Source organism: Varroa jacobsoni, unplaced genomic scaffold, assembly GCF_002532875.2.
Source record: "Varroa jacobsoni isolate VJ856 unplaced genomic scaffold, vjacob_1.0 scaffold_431, whole genome shotgun sequence".
NCBI lineage: Eukaryota > Metazoa > Arthropoda > Arachnida > Mesostigmata > Varroidae > Varroa > Varroa jacobsoni.
Window position 1 is genome coordinate 326,559 of NW_019213333.1, and position 18,728 is coordinate 345,286.

General features: G+C 37.0%; 1 protein-coding gene and 2 long non-coding RNA genes across 8 annotated transcripts in view; 1 reads left to right on the forward strand and 2 right to left on the reverse strand.

The window, feature by feature from the left end:
• Window positions 1-14,991, forward strand: part of LOC111260361 (uncharacterized) — a 20,618-nt gene extending 5,627 nt beyond the window's left edge. For both annotated transcript variants that reach the window (XR_015311033.1, XR_002680297.2), the window contains one exon: window positions 14,819-14,991. This is a non-coding gene — a long non-coding RNA (uncharacterized LOC111260361). The remainder of the gene's footprint in view (window positions 1-14,818) is intronic.
• On the reverse strand, window positions 2,395-9,206 carry LOC147753508 (uncharacterized). 4 transcript variants are annotated; one of them, XR_015311032.1, is made up of 3 exons: window positions 9,192-9,206; window positions 7,688-8,897; window positions 2,395-3,386 (listed from the first exon to the last, which is right to left on the reverse strand). It is a non-coding gene; the product is annotated as an uncharacterized LOC147753508 (long non-coding RNA). The 4 variants fall into 4 exon arrangements; XR_015311031.1 differs by lacking the exon at window positions 9,192-9,206 and adding an exon at window positions 9,053-9,146; XR_015311030.1 differs by lacking the exon at window positions 9,192-9,206 and adding an exon at window positions 9,010-9,104.
• On the reverse strand, window positions 12,399-17,011 carry LOC111260358 (uncharacterized). 2 transcript variants are annotated; one of them, XR_015311028.1, is made up of 7 exons: window positions 16,860-17,011; window positions 15,171-15,282; window positions 14,814-14,961; window positions 14,270-14,409; window positions 13,797-13,882; window positions 13,007-13,266; window positions 12,399-12,611 (listed from the first exon to the last, which is right to left on the reverse strand). XR_015311028.1 is itself a non-coding variant. In XM_022833056.2 (7 exons), the coding sequence occupies exons 1-7, from the start codon at window positions 16,915-16,917 to the stop codon at window positions 12,541-12,543; spliced, it is 858 nt and encodes a 285-aa protein (XP_022688791.1). In that variant the 5' UTR covers window positions 16,918-17,009; the 3' UTR covers window positions 12,399-12,540. The 2 variants fall into 2 exon arrangements, 1 of the variants encoding a protein (XP_022688791.1); XM_022833056.2 differs by having other exon boundaries at window positions 13,007-13,249; window positions 16,860-17,009.
• Between the last annotated feature and the right edge of the window lie 1,717 nt (window positions 17,012-18,728).

Below are 18,728 nucleotides of genomic sequence, written 5' to 3' on the forward strand. Positions count from 1 at the left end.
GGCTTGATGAAGCTAAGCTTCCCAAAAAAAGTTCTTAAATATTTTCTTGTCACAGCTGGTCTTCTGATGGGCGTGACACTTTCGGAATACTCCCACTAACCACTTCCAGATTCCGTTTCATGAACCCACTAAACCGGTCGCTTCCAACGGAGCTGTTTGACGATCAACTCCTTAGCATCCTCCTCAAAACGACTTGACAATAGTCGTGTATTGATTTTATGATATATTTCCGCGTCAGGGCACAGCCTTTCCTACCGTGTTTAGTTATGCCAGTAACTAGTAGTTTTCTTTTATCATTAACGATAAAGACATTCGAATTTTTGTATGGAGTTTGATAAGATTCGACTGTCGTCCGCTTGCTTAGCCCCCGATAGTATGTGGTCAAGGGTGCTACGCCGTATTTGAGAGCACTTTGTTCTACGGAAGAACCGGTCCTCTGTCCATTAATGCACTTCTTGTGGCCTCAATGCCGAACGCGGCTTTTTATTTAGCATTTTTCGAAGGCTAGTACAGAAACGCCATTTCGATATTTAAAAATAAAAGCGTATCAGCTTGAAAGAGCAAATTGGTTAAGTTTTTATTCAAAACGTGTGTTCGTTGCAAAAAAGCATGAACAAGCTGTCATGGAAAGGACGCAGCACATTTTTTGAGCTAATCTGTGATCACAAGTAATGTATTTAGATATTAAAACTGCAGTCCTTTGAGGCACAAAATTGCCCGATTATGACGCGTTACTGTATCTACTACTCGATTGTTATTTTTAGGAGTCCATTTCCTTTATTAGCTATCATGACAGAAGTCGGTTCCACAGCTGTCCGCTAATACATTTTGCGCATCCTACTAAGCAAGCACAGCCTTCTCTTCGAAATCAGCATTCTACAGCCGTTAATGCCTAGCCCCACCGTAATGAAAAACGATCACGCTGAAGAGACGACGATGAAAAGAATTACAATTTTCGCCGAAATACACACACCGTATGGACCGGCGCATTCGGCGCAACGGAGCGACGAGCATCATTAGTGCTATGTAAAAATCAGTTACAGAAATTCGGTGCAATAAAAATACGACCTGTCCAGTAGCAAGTACACTTGCAATGTTTCCGCCAGGCCGAAGATGCCATAGATCGAAAGCTGTTCTATGCCGCCTTTCTCTAAACTCTGAAGCAGACGATCGTCGTTTTTCCACATCAGAGTCAAAAGATGACATTGTTATGCCTGTGTGAGTTTTCGTCTAAAAATAAAATTCTTACCCATAATTAAAATGAATATGTCAGATGTTATATATTTCGTCAATAACGCATCTGCACGCTGCTTTCTGCTTCTGGCCGCTGGAGAACGTCAATCTGATTGTACTTTATACTTCACGTAATTGCATGGCACACTTCGAGATAAGACTCTATTCGATTCAAAGTTATTTTGGCAGGAAGTATTACTTAACTTAGCTCAGTAAGTGGCAGGAAGCACGACATCTGTACTTTACCGAACGCACACCAACAATGTAAATCTAACAAATTTACATTACAAACGAACAACATTGTTATGAAATGTTTTCATATTCGATTGGCAAACAACTTAGGTCATGAACTGTTATCGAAATTACATATTCTGTCTGATCAATGAATGTTTGCTTTATCTAATAACCGAACGTAGATGATGTTACTGCAGGTTTTAGTTCCGTATATAGCACAATATAACTTAGTTTATCCGTGTCCGTGAACCTGAAAACCACGCCAAAAAAGTGACATCTAGCCAACTGGAACTTCATGAGAATTTGTTCGATGGATGAATAAATGCGACTCAGGCGACAAACAGATGCTGCCACATAATCAGGAAAGTGACATTACAGAGTTTTGCAATCCTCCATAGACTGACCAGTAAGCAAACGTGGAGACTGTGATTTAATTTTAATCATTAGTCGAGATAATTTAAAAATTACCTACGAGAACAAATATAGAACCTGTATCTTTTTACAACAACAGTACACGAACATTCGAATTTATTGATTTGATTGCAAAAGAAATTCGGAACCGATATAGCAATAATCTGAACGCTTTACTGAACGAGCATAGAATTCGTTGTTCTGTATGTTAAATTGCTGTTGCTTGTTAATTAATGAAGTTAAGTGAAACTGTAAAGTTTACTATGTGCTACGTTCTGATATTGATAATCAATCTTAAAAAATATGAAACAAAAAAACATGATGTACTGGATACAACGTGTTCGAAGAAGCTAGTAAAGCATATTGGTGCATTCAACGTCCAGACGGCCAATCGGATCCTTGTTCTATAATACTGATAATTGTCTGAACTTAAAAGAGAACTAAGTACAAGGTATTAATCTATGTCTTCATGTTAATGTAAACTACCTTATGTTGTAAGGAATGAAGACAACATAATTACGAAGAAACACCGTTGCTGATGCAGTAATTTATGGGGTCGAACCAAACTCGTATGTATCCATAAAGTTAAATTAATTATAATTTATTTTTAACCATTAGTAATCATACATCGAAAAACAACGTTACAATTTCTATTCAAGCAGCCGACCTTTATCACCACATTGACGATACAAACTAAAAGTTGGTACTGTTATGAACACTTCGACTTGAAACAAAAAACAGAAGCTTATTATCGGTTTTTGATATATGTTCGACTTTCTAAGACTATATGCACTTATATGGCACCAATAATAATAATAATAATAATAATAAAAGTTCCGCCTTTATATTCTAAGGAGAACAAATAATAACCTTCAGAATTAGAATTGACCCTCACAGCTAATAGAACCTGTTAAAACGATAATTTTAATTAATTACTTCGTCATTATTAATACTAATATCGTTAACGTTATTGACGTGCTTAATATTTTTAAGGAAAAATGTGCAGATTTTTCTTAGGGTTTTTTTTTCTAGGACAAGCGTAAGCAATAAAACCGTTATCTGAAGCGCATTTTATGGCAATAGTGTGTAGATATAGGCGTGTATAGCAAATGAACAATTAAATGAAAGATTTCAAAGAATAATTATCTACAAACGCGTTCCACCTCCTCATTTTCATATTTCTGCCATAAAACAACAATAAGATGCTACAATTATGTTATTCATGATATGATTCGCTCTCAATAAAACATCAATGTTTATATATATTTTTTAAAAGATGATTATCCTAAATACAAAGGAACATCTAGAAACCGTTAAACTTATTTCTAGGAACTTTCCGGTTCCATTTTAGCAGAAATCGTTGGCTCCTCAACATGTATTTCGGAGTTCACTTTATTGAAGATTTCCGAGTCTATTTTTAATGAGGGCTCGGCCTTATCCGAGGCTACCGTTGTCTCTCGCTGAACTTCTTCTGTGTCCGTGCCATCGAAAGCTTCCGATTCAAAATCCTGAAACGGATAGTTAATATAAATATAATTATAATAATATAACCATAACGATAATAGTATGTTGGTACATCCTGAAGCGACAAATAGGTCTATAAACTGCACTAATTCTACGAGCTCCTTCGGCGTAACTTGTGCGGCGCAAGTGGTAACGCATTTAAAGGCTATTTTCTTAACTAAGTGTGGCAATTGCTTAGTACCAAAGTGAAACTGATTAAATATTTGACCAGTCGTCAGCTGTTTCACCAGAAAACCCGACGGTCGTTAGCCCCGGACGCGCGGCGCAAAAACCGACTGAACGAGCTTCAGTCAATTATTATAACTAATATCATAATTAAAATATTGACTAGCTATAATCTGCCAGTTTGATTTTAGGAAGATATATCTTGCTAACAAAAATATACTAGGTACAGGTTTTCGGACATTACAGTATTTCATGGCTACCGTATCAAAGAATCGAATTTGAGAGCATCTGCGGTGTGCGAGCTTCCCTACTTGATTCGCAGAAAAAACAATTCAGATTCGCCACCAAAGCTTCTGGATATTGTCATGCTTGCGTACTCATTGCAACATCATACTGCAAACATTTTGTTGATGGTAATAACTAGTCCTTATGCAAGCCTTATGATCTCCTTAGCCGCATGGGGGGTAATTTTGTAATTGCCAATCACGAGATTTTTAATTGCTTTTACTTTTTCGCCCGTGACAAGTTGCAAAATCTATCAAACCACTCGAAAATGTCGGTACTGCCAATAGTTTCATCAAGTTTTGCAGCTGTTTCGATGTTGCTTTTGCTTGCGGTAGATGGCGCTTTCGAAACAAACCAAAACTTCATAGCCCTATTAATCAAAACCAAGGGCAAATTCGGCCGACGTATATACTAAACAGATTTGTACGTAAATATGTAATATATGTGCATTAGGTACACCGCTATATACTCGTTCTCATGCCTTGTCTTTTCACTTCGGAGCACTTACCGAATGATGTATTTTCCAACAACCAAAAAAAAAGTATTTTATTTCTAGCGCCCTCTTCACAAAGCAAAAATGTTTTAGGTACTTTAGCCTGTGAACATTTTACACTATCTGAGGGACTAAATATTATACGGAACCTTTTTTAAATAATAGTAGTATAAAAAAAAATTCAGCAAAATACTAATCAGAAGATTATTTGACGCAACAAAGCTTACGTTTTTGCCGCGGCTGAGATCGAACAGTCAAGACCCCAATACCAAGTTTTTTTGAAAGTTACAAAGTGTCTTCGAAAAAACTTCGTTCCGAGGAATGCCTAAGTCAGTTAAGGTTAATTACTGCATAACTTCTGTCACCTTTTTAGTGAGCAGTAGTCTAACTTTTTGAAATCTTGGCGGGAGCAACTCAGTTATGCGGAGATGTTAAATCACGATATCCCATTGGTACCAAATCCTCGCTTAGTCTTCCTTAGAGTAAGAGTCAGTAAAACAACAGGCGCTTTCTTGGTGTACGCTATACACGACCGTTTTTCTTTAATATCTATAAAAAATAGCTGATCTGATTATTTTTCAGAAGCTTATTATGGACCATTATGAGCCACGGCTTCAAGTAACAACACTTTGACTTACAATGGATTCAATTTTTTTCACATCTTTCGGAATACGGATAATTTATTTACGGAGAGTACCGCTTAATAAGCAGAAAATGCTTCTAGCTTTCACTAAACGCATATGCTTTTATCCCCAAGCACGCAATTGACATCGGAGAGGTAATTATAAGTTGCCCGCGGTTCTAAGATTAATATTTACCCTAAACGGTTTAGTAAAATCACATAATTTCGTTTTAACTTGGGAATAGAGAATTCTGAGTTCCCTTTTATATATAGTCTGACGTCCATCTATGTAGTCGGCCCTTACAATGGAACATCTGACGCTACCCCTGACAAGATAATTTGCTTACGTCGTAACGTTTGTCATAAGGAAAGCTGTCAGCTTTTTGTAGAAGCATTCTCATACGTTGCCATTTTGCTTAATTAAAGGGAGGCGCAGTAGACACATCTACCGTTGTTTTTACTCTTTAGTAAGTAGACGGTAGGAAAGTTGTAATCTAGTTTTTAATTCGAGAGTATTTTGTCTTCACGGAGAACTCCCTAACGTGTTGGACAACACACAATATCGATGAAATAACTTGTGCAAGAAACGTTACACTTTCGCCTTTAGCCGATCGGTATCTTGTAGCCTTTGTTTGCCGTAATAACATATGATATATTTCTCTGCCAAACTTAAACGGATAGTTAAACGTTCTTTTCTAATCGATCTGTTGGTTTTTCGTAGCACGGACGTGTTTCCAGATATTACCTACCCGCTGAACGCCTAATTATAAGTTTAATAACTACTTCAGTGCGTATCATTCCCCACATTGGATTATATTGGCTCCAAATATCTGGCGTTGTTAATGTGGGTAGCAGCTGATTGTTCCAGGAGATTTAAAATATATATTTGATTCAACGGAATAACTCGATAGAGTTTTTTCAAATTTGAATAACTTCCTTACTATTGACACACTATACTCAGCGATAGCGAAGTATTTACTATTTGTTTCCGTGCATAATATCACAACACAATGCTTTGGTTGCATTTTCATAATATGTATTCCAAAAAATTCAGTTTCAGCCGATTTCAGACTTAATTGACCAAACTGTTTTACTCGAAGATTTTCCTGATTTTTGCAATCCGTTCAAATCTGTTTTGTGATCCTCTTTTTCGCGCTCTTTGGTGTCTAAATTTCTTTCACTAACTCATTTACGCCAAAATCCCACTGTTGACTTATCAAGAGCAGACAGCCCGAACACATTCACTAATTGTTTATAGACTCCAGTTGTATAGTATTCTTGACTTGAGGACCGATCATCCCCCGCTGTTCTTTAGAAAAATTGTTTTCTTTGCTACAGTATCTATGTTCCTTATCATAGTGGAAGTTTTGAAATGACAGCTATGATTTGTGACTACCTACATGCCAAATAAACTCATTATGATGTGCTGTTCGGTCGTTTAAAGTTGACTGAGTTTTTTTCAGAGACTCTAATACTTTCGATGTATGAAGGTTGCCTAGCTTTTCGAATTCCGAGTTTTAATATATGAAAAATAGCGGGCATCATTGTGAAGTTAGGATCCTGTACCGATGCTAATAACGGCTGATATTATCAAAACATGCGTCGATTATAAATCTTTTTAAGAGTGATATTTGTGTCTACGTGGGTGCGTTCAGTTGAGTTCTTAGGTAAACTATGCGAAAAGGAATTTAGGCTTGTACATTCATTTTCATACACCTTATCCCTTGTTTGTTCTATTAGCTTGAGACACTTTGACAACAACGTGTCAAATTTCTACATCGCATACCTATTTATAACCAAGCCCTCGATGAACGCGGATCATTGTAAAAGCATCGTGGTATTGAAATCGCAATGAACGTAAACAAACTTAAAGCTTATTCCAATCTTATAAGACTACCATCACTAACTGTATACTAAATCCATGCGAATCTCCCGGTCAGCTATGCCGAAAAAAGCAAATAGTTTTATAAATCTCATGGATGGACAGCTTATTTAAGTGTAGCCTGCTATTCCAAGAGCTCATCTGGAGGACATCCCTAAAGCACTCTCTAGCTCGAAAGCCATTACGGTTTGGAATTGGTTCATGAAATTCAGCAATTTTTCAACTACAGAGATTTCAATGCTCTACATGGTACGAGGCCCTGAGCTATTCGAGAACACAAAGATCAGAGCAAAAATCCAGATCCTGACACTTCTCAGCTTTCATGTCTAACCTCAAACTCTAAACTCAAACCCTTAATTACCCTGTGTTAAATATTACTTATACGGAATATATCTCTAGAAGCGGTCTAAGCGGCCGTACGAATCCGCTCGCCACACATTGCAAAGTATCGTTAGCCATATATTTATTTATTGAATGCTTGATGTTATTATGTATGAATGTATGTTATGAATGCTGCTTGATGTTATTGTGTAATTTTTTGCAGCTAAGGATGTTATAATATGCTTCAAGTTACTGTTGTAGTAACTAAATTCTGTTGCTGGGTGGTTTTAATCTGTAAAGCTCGCTCGTTGTGCAACTAGGTGACGTTCTTCTTTCATAAATATCATAGTCTTCATCGATTTATAGTTTTTGCAAGTTCCAAGCGTATGCGGTGCTCACGCAGTTAAACACAATGTTGGAACTGTTAACAAAAAAGATATCTCGTAATCCCAGAATTGTTTTCTGTTCGTGCACTATATCATGTGGCTCTCATCCGAATCAGATGTATGTAATTTACCTGTTTCATCTGAGCAGGTGAGCTCCCGTTCGAAAATTTTAAGCACATCTACGTTCTTCGTTTCGAGCTTTTGCCACAGCAAAAGCCATTCTTATTAAGCACATTTCGAATGGTTCTCGCCGAAACCGTTTTATTTCTCGGTCGTGTATTAGCTGTGCATTGGCTAATATCTTAGCAATTTTTGGGGCACTTAACATAGGATTATTCAGAAGTTTTTGTACACTTAACTTTTCGTTTTCTTTAGTCAATATACGGGGCCGACCGCTTCTTAGCTGATTCCTTAATGTATGGGTTACTTTGAATCGCTGAACTATGAATCGTACACTCGAAAATGATACTTCGCGCATCGACCTATTTTCATCATGTAGTAGCACGACCAACTTCCTAAGGGCCCGACCAGTTTCACTGCTCTTTCGACTCATATCTTCGCTAATAAATGCGTTTTTTAGAAAAAACGCGCGCACAAAGCGAACGCTAACTAGCGTTTTCTCAAGCGGCAGCAACTCCTAATGTACGATTCCTTGTTAATTCTGCTAAACACATAGCGTCAGCTGATTTTGCGTCAGTCCGTACTTTGTCACAGGATGTCGAACTTTTCCCCACTTTGGCGACCTTTTCCCCACATTATTGTCGTATGCGATCCACTTCTTATCGCCTGGGATCAATTGCTTTAGATATAGTTCGATTTTTGTCCGTTTCTGTAGAGTTTTGCAGATTCCTTTGCGTCAGTTCATGTGGCACCCAAACACCAAGCTTTTTTTTGTAGCCAGCTTTTTTCAAATGATTTAAAACTGTTTGGTGGTGGATGTTTAGTTCCTTGGCAATGTCATGACTACTCACGTGTCGATCTTGCTTGACTTTTGCAATAATTTTATCAGCTTTTTTCGTACTTGGCCGACCACTACGAGGAGCATCTTTTACATCAAAATTTCCAGAACGAAAGCGACGGAACCACCTTCGGGCTGTTTCCTTCGATAACGCATCTTGACCATAGACAGCACAAATTTGTTTATGGGCCTGCGCAGCGTTTGTGCCTTTATCATAATAAAATTGTAGAGCATAACGGATTTTGGCTGAAATTTCACTCATTTTTAACGTGTGGGTAAAGTCGACATTGATTTGTCAGCCAGGAGCTAAAAAAACGATGTCGTCGGAGTTTGTTATTTCCTTTCCAATGAATCGCTCTGATCACCTTCAAAATCATTGCACTCTGAAATTATCGGCAATTACTTCGTTATAAAAATGCGCATTGTCTTTTTTATTACTTCACATTTACTCTGAGTTCGTATCATTTTAGTCAATAATACACGGTAAGCGAATACCTTTTACGTCGCCTTATATCAACTATAGATGATTGGAATATACCTAGTTGTTGCTAAAGCAGTCCAATGGAAAAGGAGTGTGAGAGGCTAGTTTTAAAGGTACCAATCTGTCCCTGCCACAAAAATCCAAGCTATCTTTATGCTTATACTAAATAGTACAAAAACGTATACACTAGTACAACCATCTTTATCTTTAATAATATTAACTAAGTGGGTTAAACTAGAAAATAGACTTGCACAGTAATTTGAACTAGCTCAGCTGACTGCAACGACTTTCCCTTCGTCTGCTTCCCTCACCCAGTGTTTTCGCTTTTTTTTTAAAGCCACTTTTGGTGCAAATAATTAATGCACATCTCGCATAATCCAGCCAAATAGTGTGGGACTTACTTCTAGTCACACGAAGTCATGTCTTACTAAATTGCGTGATTTTTTTTTTCGTTCCGCTTAATTAGCTTAACATTCAAAAGCTGCACCCACCGCTTCGGGAGTAGAAATAAAGAAACCCGCGAACGGAAAGCCACCGCGGGTTGAGCATTAGCCTAATTGAAAGAAACGAACGAAACAAAGAAAGAGAATCGAAGAGGGACGAGAAATTTACCCCTCTATTTTCTCAGATACCGCAATTTTTTTTGTCAAGAGCCCTCGAGTTTCGGGTTTAACGTCCGACATTCCATCATACGGCTGGCTCTCAAAACGCATACGTGTGTATGCTGGAGTTCAAGCCTACACCACAACGTATCTTTAAGGTTAACAGGCGTAACTCACTAAGCTACCGCTGGGACTTTTCAATATCCCTATCAACGAATTTATACATCATTTACTATTTCTCTCGAGATTTAGTATTATTTATCCATGTCGGGGAAGTTTCCAATACCCTCCCCCCTCTCCTTCGAAAGTCCCTCATTATCAAAAGGCGTGCTTCATCGTGTCTACAATCTTCGAATCACAAAAACTACAATCATACTATATCACTCACAGACTTAGTCCATTCGGAGCTGATAATTAGCAAAGAATCCGAGAAGCCGATACTATACAGAGAGGTAAGCGCCAACCATAACATCACGCCATACATTCGGAAACACGCGGTGGTTTAGGTGCCAAGCCCCCCCGCCCCCCTTTTGACGTTTATCTCAGTAGAGTTTGCGTGAATACATTTATAAAAATCTAAACTAGAAGAAAAGACGATATTAGTAGAAAAACTGCGCCAGGCGATCTTTTATTATGTCTTTCGGTGCTGTCAAAAATGTGTATAATAAAAAAAGAAAAATGCCCGTTTCTTATTTTGTAAGAATGTTTTAGGAACATTGTACTCTCAAGCTTGGCGACACTGGATTGCAAGTAAGATAAGAACTCTTTGCTTATTTCTGCTTCATTTATCAAGTATTTGTCAACGCAGATGCCTACGAGTTTGAGCGCTTCCTGGAAGACAAAACGGAGTTTAGAACTTCTGTGAAACCTTTTGAAATAATTAATTACGCACCATAGCTAGAGCGCTATTATTTTGATCTAGAGCACAAGTTTGAATAAAGCCGAGCTTTACTTTATCTTTTGTAAAAGGTATTAGATCTGCCTTTAGATATAAACTCTACCCAACAGGTTACCAATGAATAGCCTGCGGTATTTTTTGACGATACAGAAAGTGGTAAATCGTCAGTATTGTGCTTTTATTACTGCAAGATCAATCGTTATCTGCATGTGTTTTTACATTTGGAAACTGATAACCTACCCACACTAGCATTTCAACCGTAAGCTTACTTTTTACAAAGAAGTAACGCTTCTGTGACAGCCAGCATAACGAAGCAAGGATACATGGCAAGATACATCATAAGAGCCGGAATTAGAACAGTTCCAGTGGAAAGGAAAGCGATGGGTCAGTCATTCAATTAAAAGCTTTAAACTAGTAAATGAGAATTATTATTAATTGGTTCCAAAGTAGCACGGGACATACTTATATAGAGGCAGATATTATGAATGAAAGTCATGCGTTGACGCTCCGTGAAAGATAATATATTCTACAAGAACGGCTAATTAAGAGTAAGTTACATATAGTTGTACCAACAACGTAGCCAAACAATAAATATTTGCATGTTTTGAACCTAAGGACTAGCTGCCTTAATCAGCATACAACTAATATTTTATGTTCCATAGAATCAGCTCTGAAGTAAGCGCTCTAATACGTTTGAGTTTTTCTTTTTGATTCAATTTTTCGGTTCTACTTTTTTCGGCGGACTCATATGTAGTCCTCAAACTTCGTATAGTTTAGTATATTGCATCTGCATAAAAAATATGTTGAACGTTTTGAAACATGTATTGTAGCCTTGTGTAGACTTACAGCTGAACCTACATCCTACAGAGCTAGTTTTTTCTTCTGTGTCGTCATGAAACTGTACATCCTTCTAGGTAAATGTGACAGGTTGCGACAGTGTAGTAGAAACGATACACTCGTTTTGTCGTACATGTCGTAAAAAATATACAGGCCGTTTTTAGAAAATAACCAATGTTTGGCCGTTATGTTTTGCAATGTTCTACTGGATATTTGCTGTTTTACGAAAAAGATTTCTAAAAATCTTCCTGACGACGTGCTGTTCTCATGTGTATTCGTTAACTGACGTGGGACTTTTCAACTTGCTAGTATTGCAGCTGATCATTAAGGTTTGTCGGTTATCTGAAAGTTTTTGATATATGTACTTGCACTCACAAGCTTGTTTTACAATTGACTGGTGATTTTACTAACACCCATTACCGCAAAAGCCAAAGACCCATCGATTTTATCTTATACACATTTCATTGCCGCCATAGAGAAGCAGACACTGAAAGGAAGCTACCAAATTGAAATTGAAGTCAAAATGCAGACCTATGCTATCGGTCCCAGAGAGTAGTCTCTAGCGTTTAAGCAAAAATAGCCTTTTCTACACATCAGACCCTATGTAACAATTATTTCTCATGGTTAGGATATTCATTTTCGCTGCACACTTGTTAAAATCATCAAGGTCGTGACAACTTCGCGTAGTACTAACGCTATGCCTCGCAAATGAGCTATTCAGACATAATCTATATTAAATCTATCTAAAACCTGATTCATTGAGATAGGCAGAGGTGCGTCTGACTATTCGAATAAGCAACACAGATCAATCCGCCTGAATACAATTCCAAGCATATACCGTCTTGCAAAGAGGGACTATACTAGAGAGCCTTCAGGCGAGTAGGATATCTAGAGCTACATGTAAACCAGTTAGGTATTTGCTAAATAAACCGATTCACACACTGAGATCATGCTCAGCCGCGTATAGCATAGCTAAGACGCCATCCAACTGTACCAAGTTTCATATTGTAATGAGCAAACTATAATTAAATATCTTTTAACTAATCACCTGTAAACGAAATACAAATTTAATTTAAGAAAGCAATAAACATTTATTCGTTTAATAAACTTCATGCATTCTAATAACTATGTACACATCTCTGTGTAAACCTATATAGGTGCTCAATTAAAATATAGTTACAATATCAACGCTAAGTTACACATTCCTGCTACTTTTCCTGTATTTTCGTTAAGTTAAAGCTGCCGTGGCGGCCGATTCCCGACACAAAACGTTTGGCACCTAGAAATATGCAGAACAGCAGCTGCTTTAGCACCTTGCTCTCAGAACGATGAAACACATTCATAACTTCTGATTGAAAGAGAGCTTTGAGAGAAAAATAATTATTATTTTATTTATAACACAAATTCTATATGACTTTTCAGTAGGCGATTATGGTGCTTCCATTGACAACTACTACACTGAGATGTTCTCCTATAGGATTTCTTTTATCGACAATATTAATTAACAAAATGGCTACAAAGGTTGCGATACACTTACTATTTTTTTATAACATGGTCGTTTATTAGCTTATTTCAAGTATTTAACTTTCTGGGTATGGTCAACTTGCATTCAATTATCAAAAATTAGTGAGAAATGAATTTTGGGCCTCTTTTTATGCATCAAGTAAAACATACCCTCAACACCTTCCTGGGATATAATATCAACAGCATTAGCCCGCTCATATTCCATCGCTTCGAGCTGGCTGGCAGCTTGGAACGTAGCATAATAAGCACTGCGCCGATCAGTCCTTAGACATTCTTGCGGGAACTTTTTAATTTGGGTTGCCAGTTGTAAAGCCTGACCGACCCCCGTACCGCATCCAACCAAGCGATTGGCCAAACCAATCTGATAGGCTTCTTTTCCGTCCACGGCTCGTCCTGAAAACCAATGAAAGCTTGTATAAAGTATTAATAAAGGTTAAGTTAAACATGTCAGTGGTTAAAATTAACTCAATTGATTCACAGAAATTTTAACAACGCACAATAGTAATCGCGCTTGAAAGAAATATTTACAGAATGGTGGGTTAAATGGGGTCAAGCAAAACATAGAGGCTATTATAGATAAATCGCTCTGTATAAATAGAACTATTAGGGATCAAAATATATCCGTTTGCTAGATCTTGATATTCCATCAAATCTGTTACTGCACAGACTTTTTATAAGTCGTTTTACATTAGGTTAATTAAATAAACGCTTGCGCTTTAATAAATAAAGCGCTTCTTACCGTTAGATAATAGCTTACAAATATCCCTAATAAACCATAGTTCGTTTAGTCACCGAGCAGGATACGGTATTTCCCGTATGTTTTTTATACGCTTTACGGGTGACCTTTATCGTGATGATGAATCTTACGAGAACGCGGTGGTGCTTGCTAATGGTGATATATATAATGGGGTAAGATGGTTAAATGTGGCAACGGTCATACCTGTTAGGATTAGATCCATAGTCCTAGAAAGCCCGATTAGCTGCGGCAGACGAACAGTACCACCGTTGAGAAGCGGCATACCAAATCTACCTCAATGACGGCAAACAGAGTAATGAATGTATGTTAAGTAAAATTATACTTTTCTTCTTTTAAATATTACAGGATAAACGGGAGCTCTGGGGGCATATGCGGGGATTTGTTTCTCTAAAATACTACCTCGTGGGGAACAAATAGAACTAAGAGAAAAGAGAGACCGCCAAATCTGCCAAATTTTATACAGGCCTGCGAAACTGCGATAAGTATTGTGACAATAGTTTTCAAAATTATGTGTTAATCTACCGTCTCTTCGTGAAAATATATTTCCTACCATTTTCAAAGCAAAAATGTTGTTGTATATAGAACGTGTTATACAAATGTACTGAAAAGAAGTGCCGATCTTTATCACGCTAGGAATTAGTGACAATGCCAGGCACCTTCTGCAGAATACGCCCATGACGGCTGTCTCTTCGACAACCCTTAGGTCACACCATAGAGCAAGTTCAAAACCGCCAGCCACTGCATACCCCTGTATGGCTGCCACAATTGGCTTGTTTGTCAACATTCCACACGGGCCCTAAAACATAAAAATAATTACATGACATTGGACCAAAAAGTCATTCCATAACTTTTTTAAATACACTGAAACGACTATTTAAAAAGCATTTAGTATTATTGCATTTTTAGTCAACGTATATTTGCAGCGAACGAAATCTGGTAATAGCATGTTAAAACATAACATTTCAGTCTCTGCAGGACAAAACCCCCAGATCAGTGTCGACGAGTCGTGCAATAAAAAACGATATCCTATGTATTATTTTATCTTCTTATTAGTTAAAATACTCTATATTTTAACAAATTCTGCTTCTGCATTTTGTGGGAATTAGACATCTAGCAAACTACGCTTCAAGGTTAAGATAATAAGTTGTCTTCTCTGTGTATTTATTTAAGCCTAACTTGAGATAGTTACTTTATATTTACCATAGGTGATCTACGCTTAAACCTGTCGAGAAGTGTTTTGTCTGTCCTCGATATTTCTTCAAGGTCGTATCCAGCACAAAATGTCCCACCGTTGCCGAAAAGTACAGCCACATTGACTGAAGCATCTGCGTCGAATCTTTCGAATTGACTTTAATAAATCAAAGCGTATCAATATGTATACTTGTCTACTTACTATTTATAAAGGTGGCATATTGTTATTGAGAATTTCTAACTACCACAGGTGAGATTATATATATATATATATATATGATTTATCTGCAATAAAAGATTCTAAAAATATAAACCATCACCGGCAATGTGAAAAATTTATCCAAAATATCAAGAGTCAAGTAAAACCTGAAGAGCTCGTCTGCAGTGTCGGCGTTGACACTATTCTTCTTTTCGGGTCGATTAATTCCAATCATACGAATTCCCCCAACATCTTCGCACGTAACAAGGGTAGGCCTTCCTGCAACATAATTTAGCTGGGTCCGTTAAATTAATTAAATCCAAAATTTGATGGTATTTGATAAAGATTCTGTTATGAATTGCGTACATGTGTGTCTCTTCTCAGATTCTGAGAAAGTTTACTCTAAATGCAAGTGAAAAATATAAAACGTTGATAATAACCAGGAAGTTACTACATAAGAATAATACAGATGTATAATTATTATTGTTATTTACTATATTTAGCGCCCTTAGTGAAGGGCGGTAGCTCAGTCGGCCTAGGAATAGCACGCAGACGCTGAGCCATGGAAGTACTCTGAATCGAACCCGTTTTACACACCATATAAATAAAAATCAATGATTATATCATAAGGCTTAATATTGTTGAAAATATCGATGATAGTAAAAGTAAGAGGTGTATTATGCTCTAATATAATAAGAAACACTACAGAAAAAGAAAGATATAGTATACAAATTATAGGAATGAAACGTATCATAAACCAGATGATAGAATTTTACAGCACTAGGTTGTATCTATTATTCCGAATGTCATCGGCATTTATTATTATTATTATTAGATTATTATTTATTATATATTTATAAATTATTTAGATTGTAGGTCCACGAATATTCGGTAGTTCATCTGCGACAAAGATGTTCTTCACTTATATTTACAATATTACAAATCGGTCTAGTAATGTTTTTTGGACAAAAATCGCCTAATGTAGATTTCAAGTACACATTGGTACACAAGTCCACACTTGAAGCCTTTCAACCAAAAGTGAATTTTCGCTTCGTGTCTTATAAATCCGGTCGTGTCACTTGATTGAGCACATAATACATAACTACACTATTGGATAATCTATAAATTTGGACGCAGCTTTTGCTATGGATGTATCCACCTAGCAACAGCACAATATTGAAACGAGTATGAATAGAGAAAGCTCTAGTTCATTATTGAACGATTTAATAGCTCGTGTGTTTCATTACCGCCGAATTCATTACGATAGTGGTAAATATTTTCAACACTTTCTATACAATCACTTTATTCTATAACAGTTCTCTTTCTGGTAAACAAGTTAAGATTGAACAGCTGGAAATAGCTGATTGAATTTTATGTTACGGCCGATTTCCTAAATTGCCTTTACAAGCAGCTCAACCATATATCAGCATCGCACCATAGGAAGTAAATAAGATAACTTTTTTAAGCGGTTGTTTATCGGCCCTCCTTGATAAACAACAAAAACAAAACTCAATAAACCAACTAATGTTACATCACAATAATTACGGGGTGTACGCAAAGTTATGCAACTGTAAGGGAGAGCAGCCAAATCTTACGGTTTGGGCAATAATATATATAAAAGTCCGACAGGATATTAATAGAAGAATTGATTTGTATGTGCCCTCCTAGATTGGAACCCAAACAAAATAAATAATAAAAGATACTTGTTCTACTTTTTTACACAGGTGTTAAGACAAATAAGGCTAATAATAAGTTCTAATCGTAGTATAATCCATAATGCATTTTTAGTATTATCACAATACCAGTCTCGAGGAATGTCACTGCAGCTATTGTTAGTTGGTCTGAAATCTACAAACTTGTGCTTGTCGTAAAGTTTCGTTGAAATGCCAAAGTTAAACATTTTTGGAATGACATCACGAATTTGATCCCACTTGTTTTTTGATCCAGTTCTTTACCACTGCGCCATCAGAACGATCTGAGCGCGAACGGTTAGATGTTTACCAATGAGCGTGAGGTAGGTGTTTACCAACAGCTGGCAGATGAAATTAGTCTTTTGACGGGAGACGCGCACTTTTCGAGCACCATAGAGACGCAAGCATCGATGCGGCCTTCGAGACTGGACCTACTTACACATCTTATTTCGTGCTAGAAATCAGCAATATGAGACATGCTCAGGCGGGATAGCAAAGGAAAGCCTCAAAACATTTAGCTCAGGGTGGATTACAATGTTCGTTTTTGAGCCAATGGGCTAACAGGCGCCATTAATTGACTTGTACCATGTGCGAAGTTCTCAAAAGTTCTACAATGTAAATGTATTTTAACTATTGTAGGCATCATAGAGATATATTTTTCAGATTCGTGGTGTCGCAGCATCCGAAAGCAGTCTTACACTTAGGTTGTTGAACATTTGATAGATTCTTTATACAGAACAATTTTTCGTTTGCTCAGAGACACATAACGTTTTTGTCGAACCGTCGTGCTAAGACGAGACAAAAACAACAATCTGCAATGACCAAATTTTTATGTAACGAGGTCATTTCTAAGACAACGAGAGCTACATAAAACTGACGGTACATGCTCCGAAAAGTTATTTTTGCGCAGGCCGAATATAAGGATTTTTCGATTGGTCAGTGAGGTTAAATAAGCAAAGCAATTAGTGAAATTTAACGCTGCTATTAAATACGATGATTTCGGCTGGACGCATTTATTTTCGCTTCTCAAAATCATCACAACGATTGGTTAATCTTTCTAGCTAATATCACTTTTTGGCATTTATATCCTGGCATAGTAATATCAGCAGTGTGTCCAAGGTTTTAAGAAATTCAAAAATTGTATACGCTCGTCTTTAAGATATCGGCTACATTCCCAACCGATGTCAGAAATAGAAAAAATTCTTTGAAGATACTAAATTCTTGCTCTTTCCTCTTTGATCTAAATCTTCTGCATAGTCGAATGCGAGCTTTCTCTACATTTTCCGCACGCTGGGTACCTAATAACAACTTCCTAAGTTTCCTGCTGTTTCCAAAAAAAGGCAAACGTTTGTGTTATTTATTTTACCACAAACAGGTCGAATGCTTTTAATAACACTGCAGCTCGGACGCATTTCAAACGTTACTTCGATAACAATTTTTGTCAATAGAATAAATCAACTCTTGCGTTATGTGAAAAACTAAACGGATTTTGTTATGAACTGGACTTGGATTGAAGTTGTGCTGCCTAGCACGTAAGTGACACACTTAGGTTTAAGCGGATTCACAAATTTCAAAATTAGATTTCTTTGTAATGAGCGCCTGAAAGCTTTAGATTTACTTAATACATAAAGAGGCTCGATTAAGTTGAAATGATGAAAGTTATACCTCTTCTACTGTATTCCAGTCGCAATCAACCACCATTATATAATAATAATTATAATAACAATAATAATAATTAAGGCATGAAGCTTAGTACTAACGACATTTTATTTAAAACCCAAGATTTGCTACGACAGACTCTTATAAGCTTATGCCGAGTATTTGGCATACGTTATTTCTGAAAGCACCCTTGGAAACTGTTTCCGCGCTCTAAAATTATGTTTATGAACGTTAACTCGAAAAGTTTTCCGGTCGCGGCCCAAAGTCTAGAACGAAATTTTCACTTCTATGGTTTGCATGATTTAATTAGTAATGCCCTACATCGATCTAAGGCATGCCTTTAAATATATGAAGATATTTTTTCAAAGAGCTTGT

What these genes read in the sequence shown, in the direction of transcription:
- LOC111260358 (XM_022833056.2), bottom strand. Translation starts at nt 16,917, where the DNA reads ATGTCATTCCAAAAATGTTTAACTTTGGCATTTCAACGAAACTTTACG. An exon ending in TATGGATCTAATCCTAACAG is followed by an intron (nt 13,250 to 13,796) that starts GTATGACCGTTG and finishes ATTGGTTTTCAG; the next exon opens with GACGAGCCGTGGACGGAAAA. An exon ending in ATCCCAGGAAGGTGTTGAGG is followed by an intron (nt 12,612 to 13,006) that starts GTATGTTTTACT and finishes GCATATTTCTAG; the next exon opens with GTGCCAAACGTTTTGTGTCG.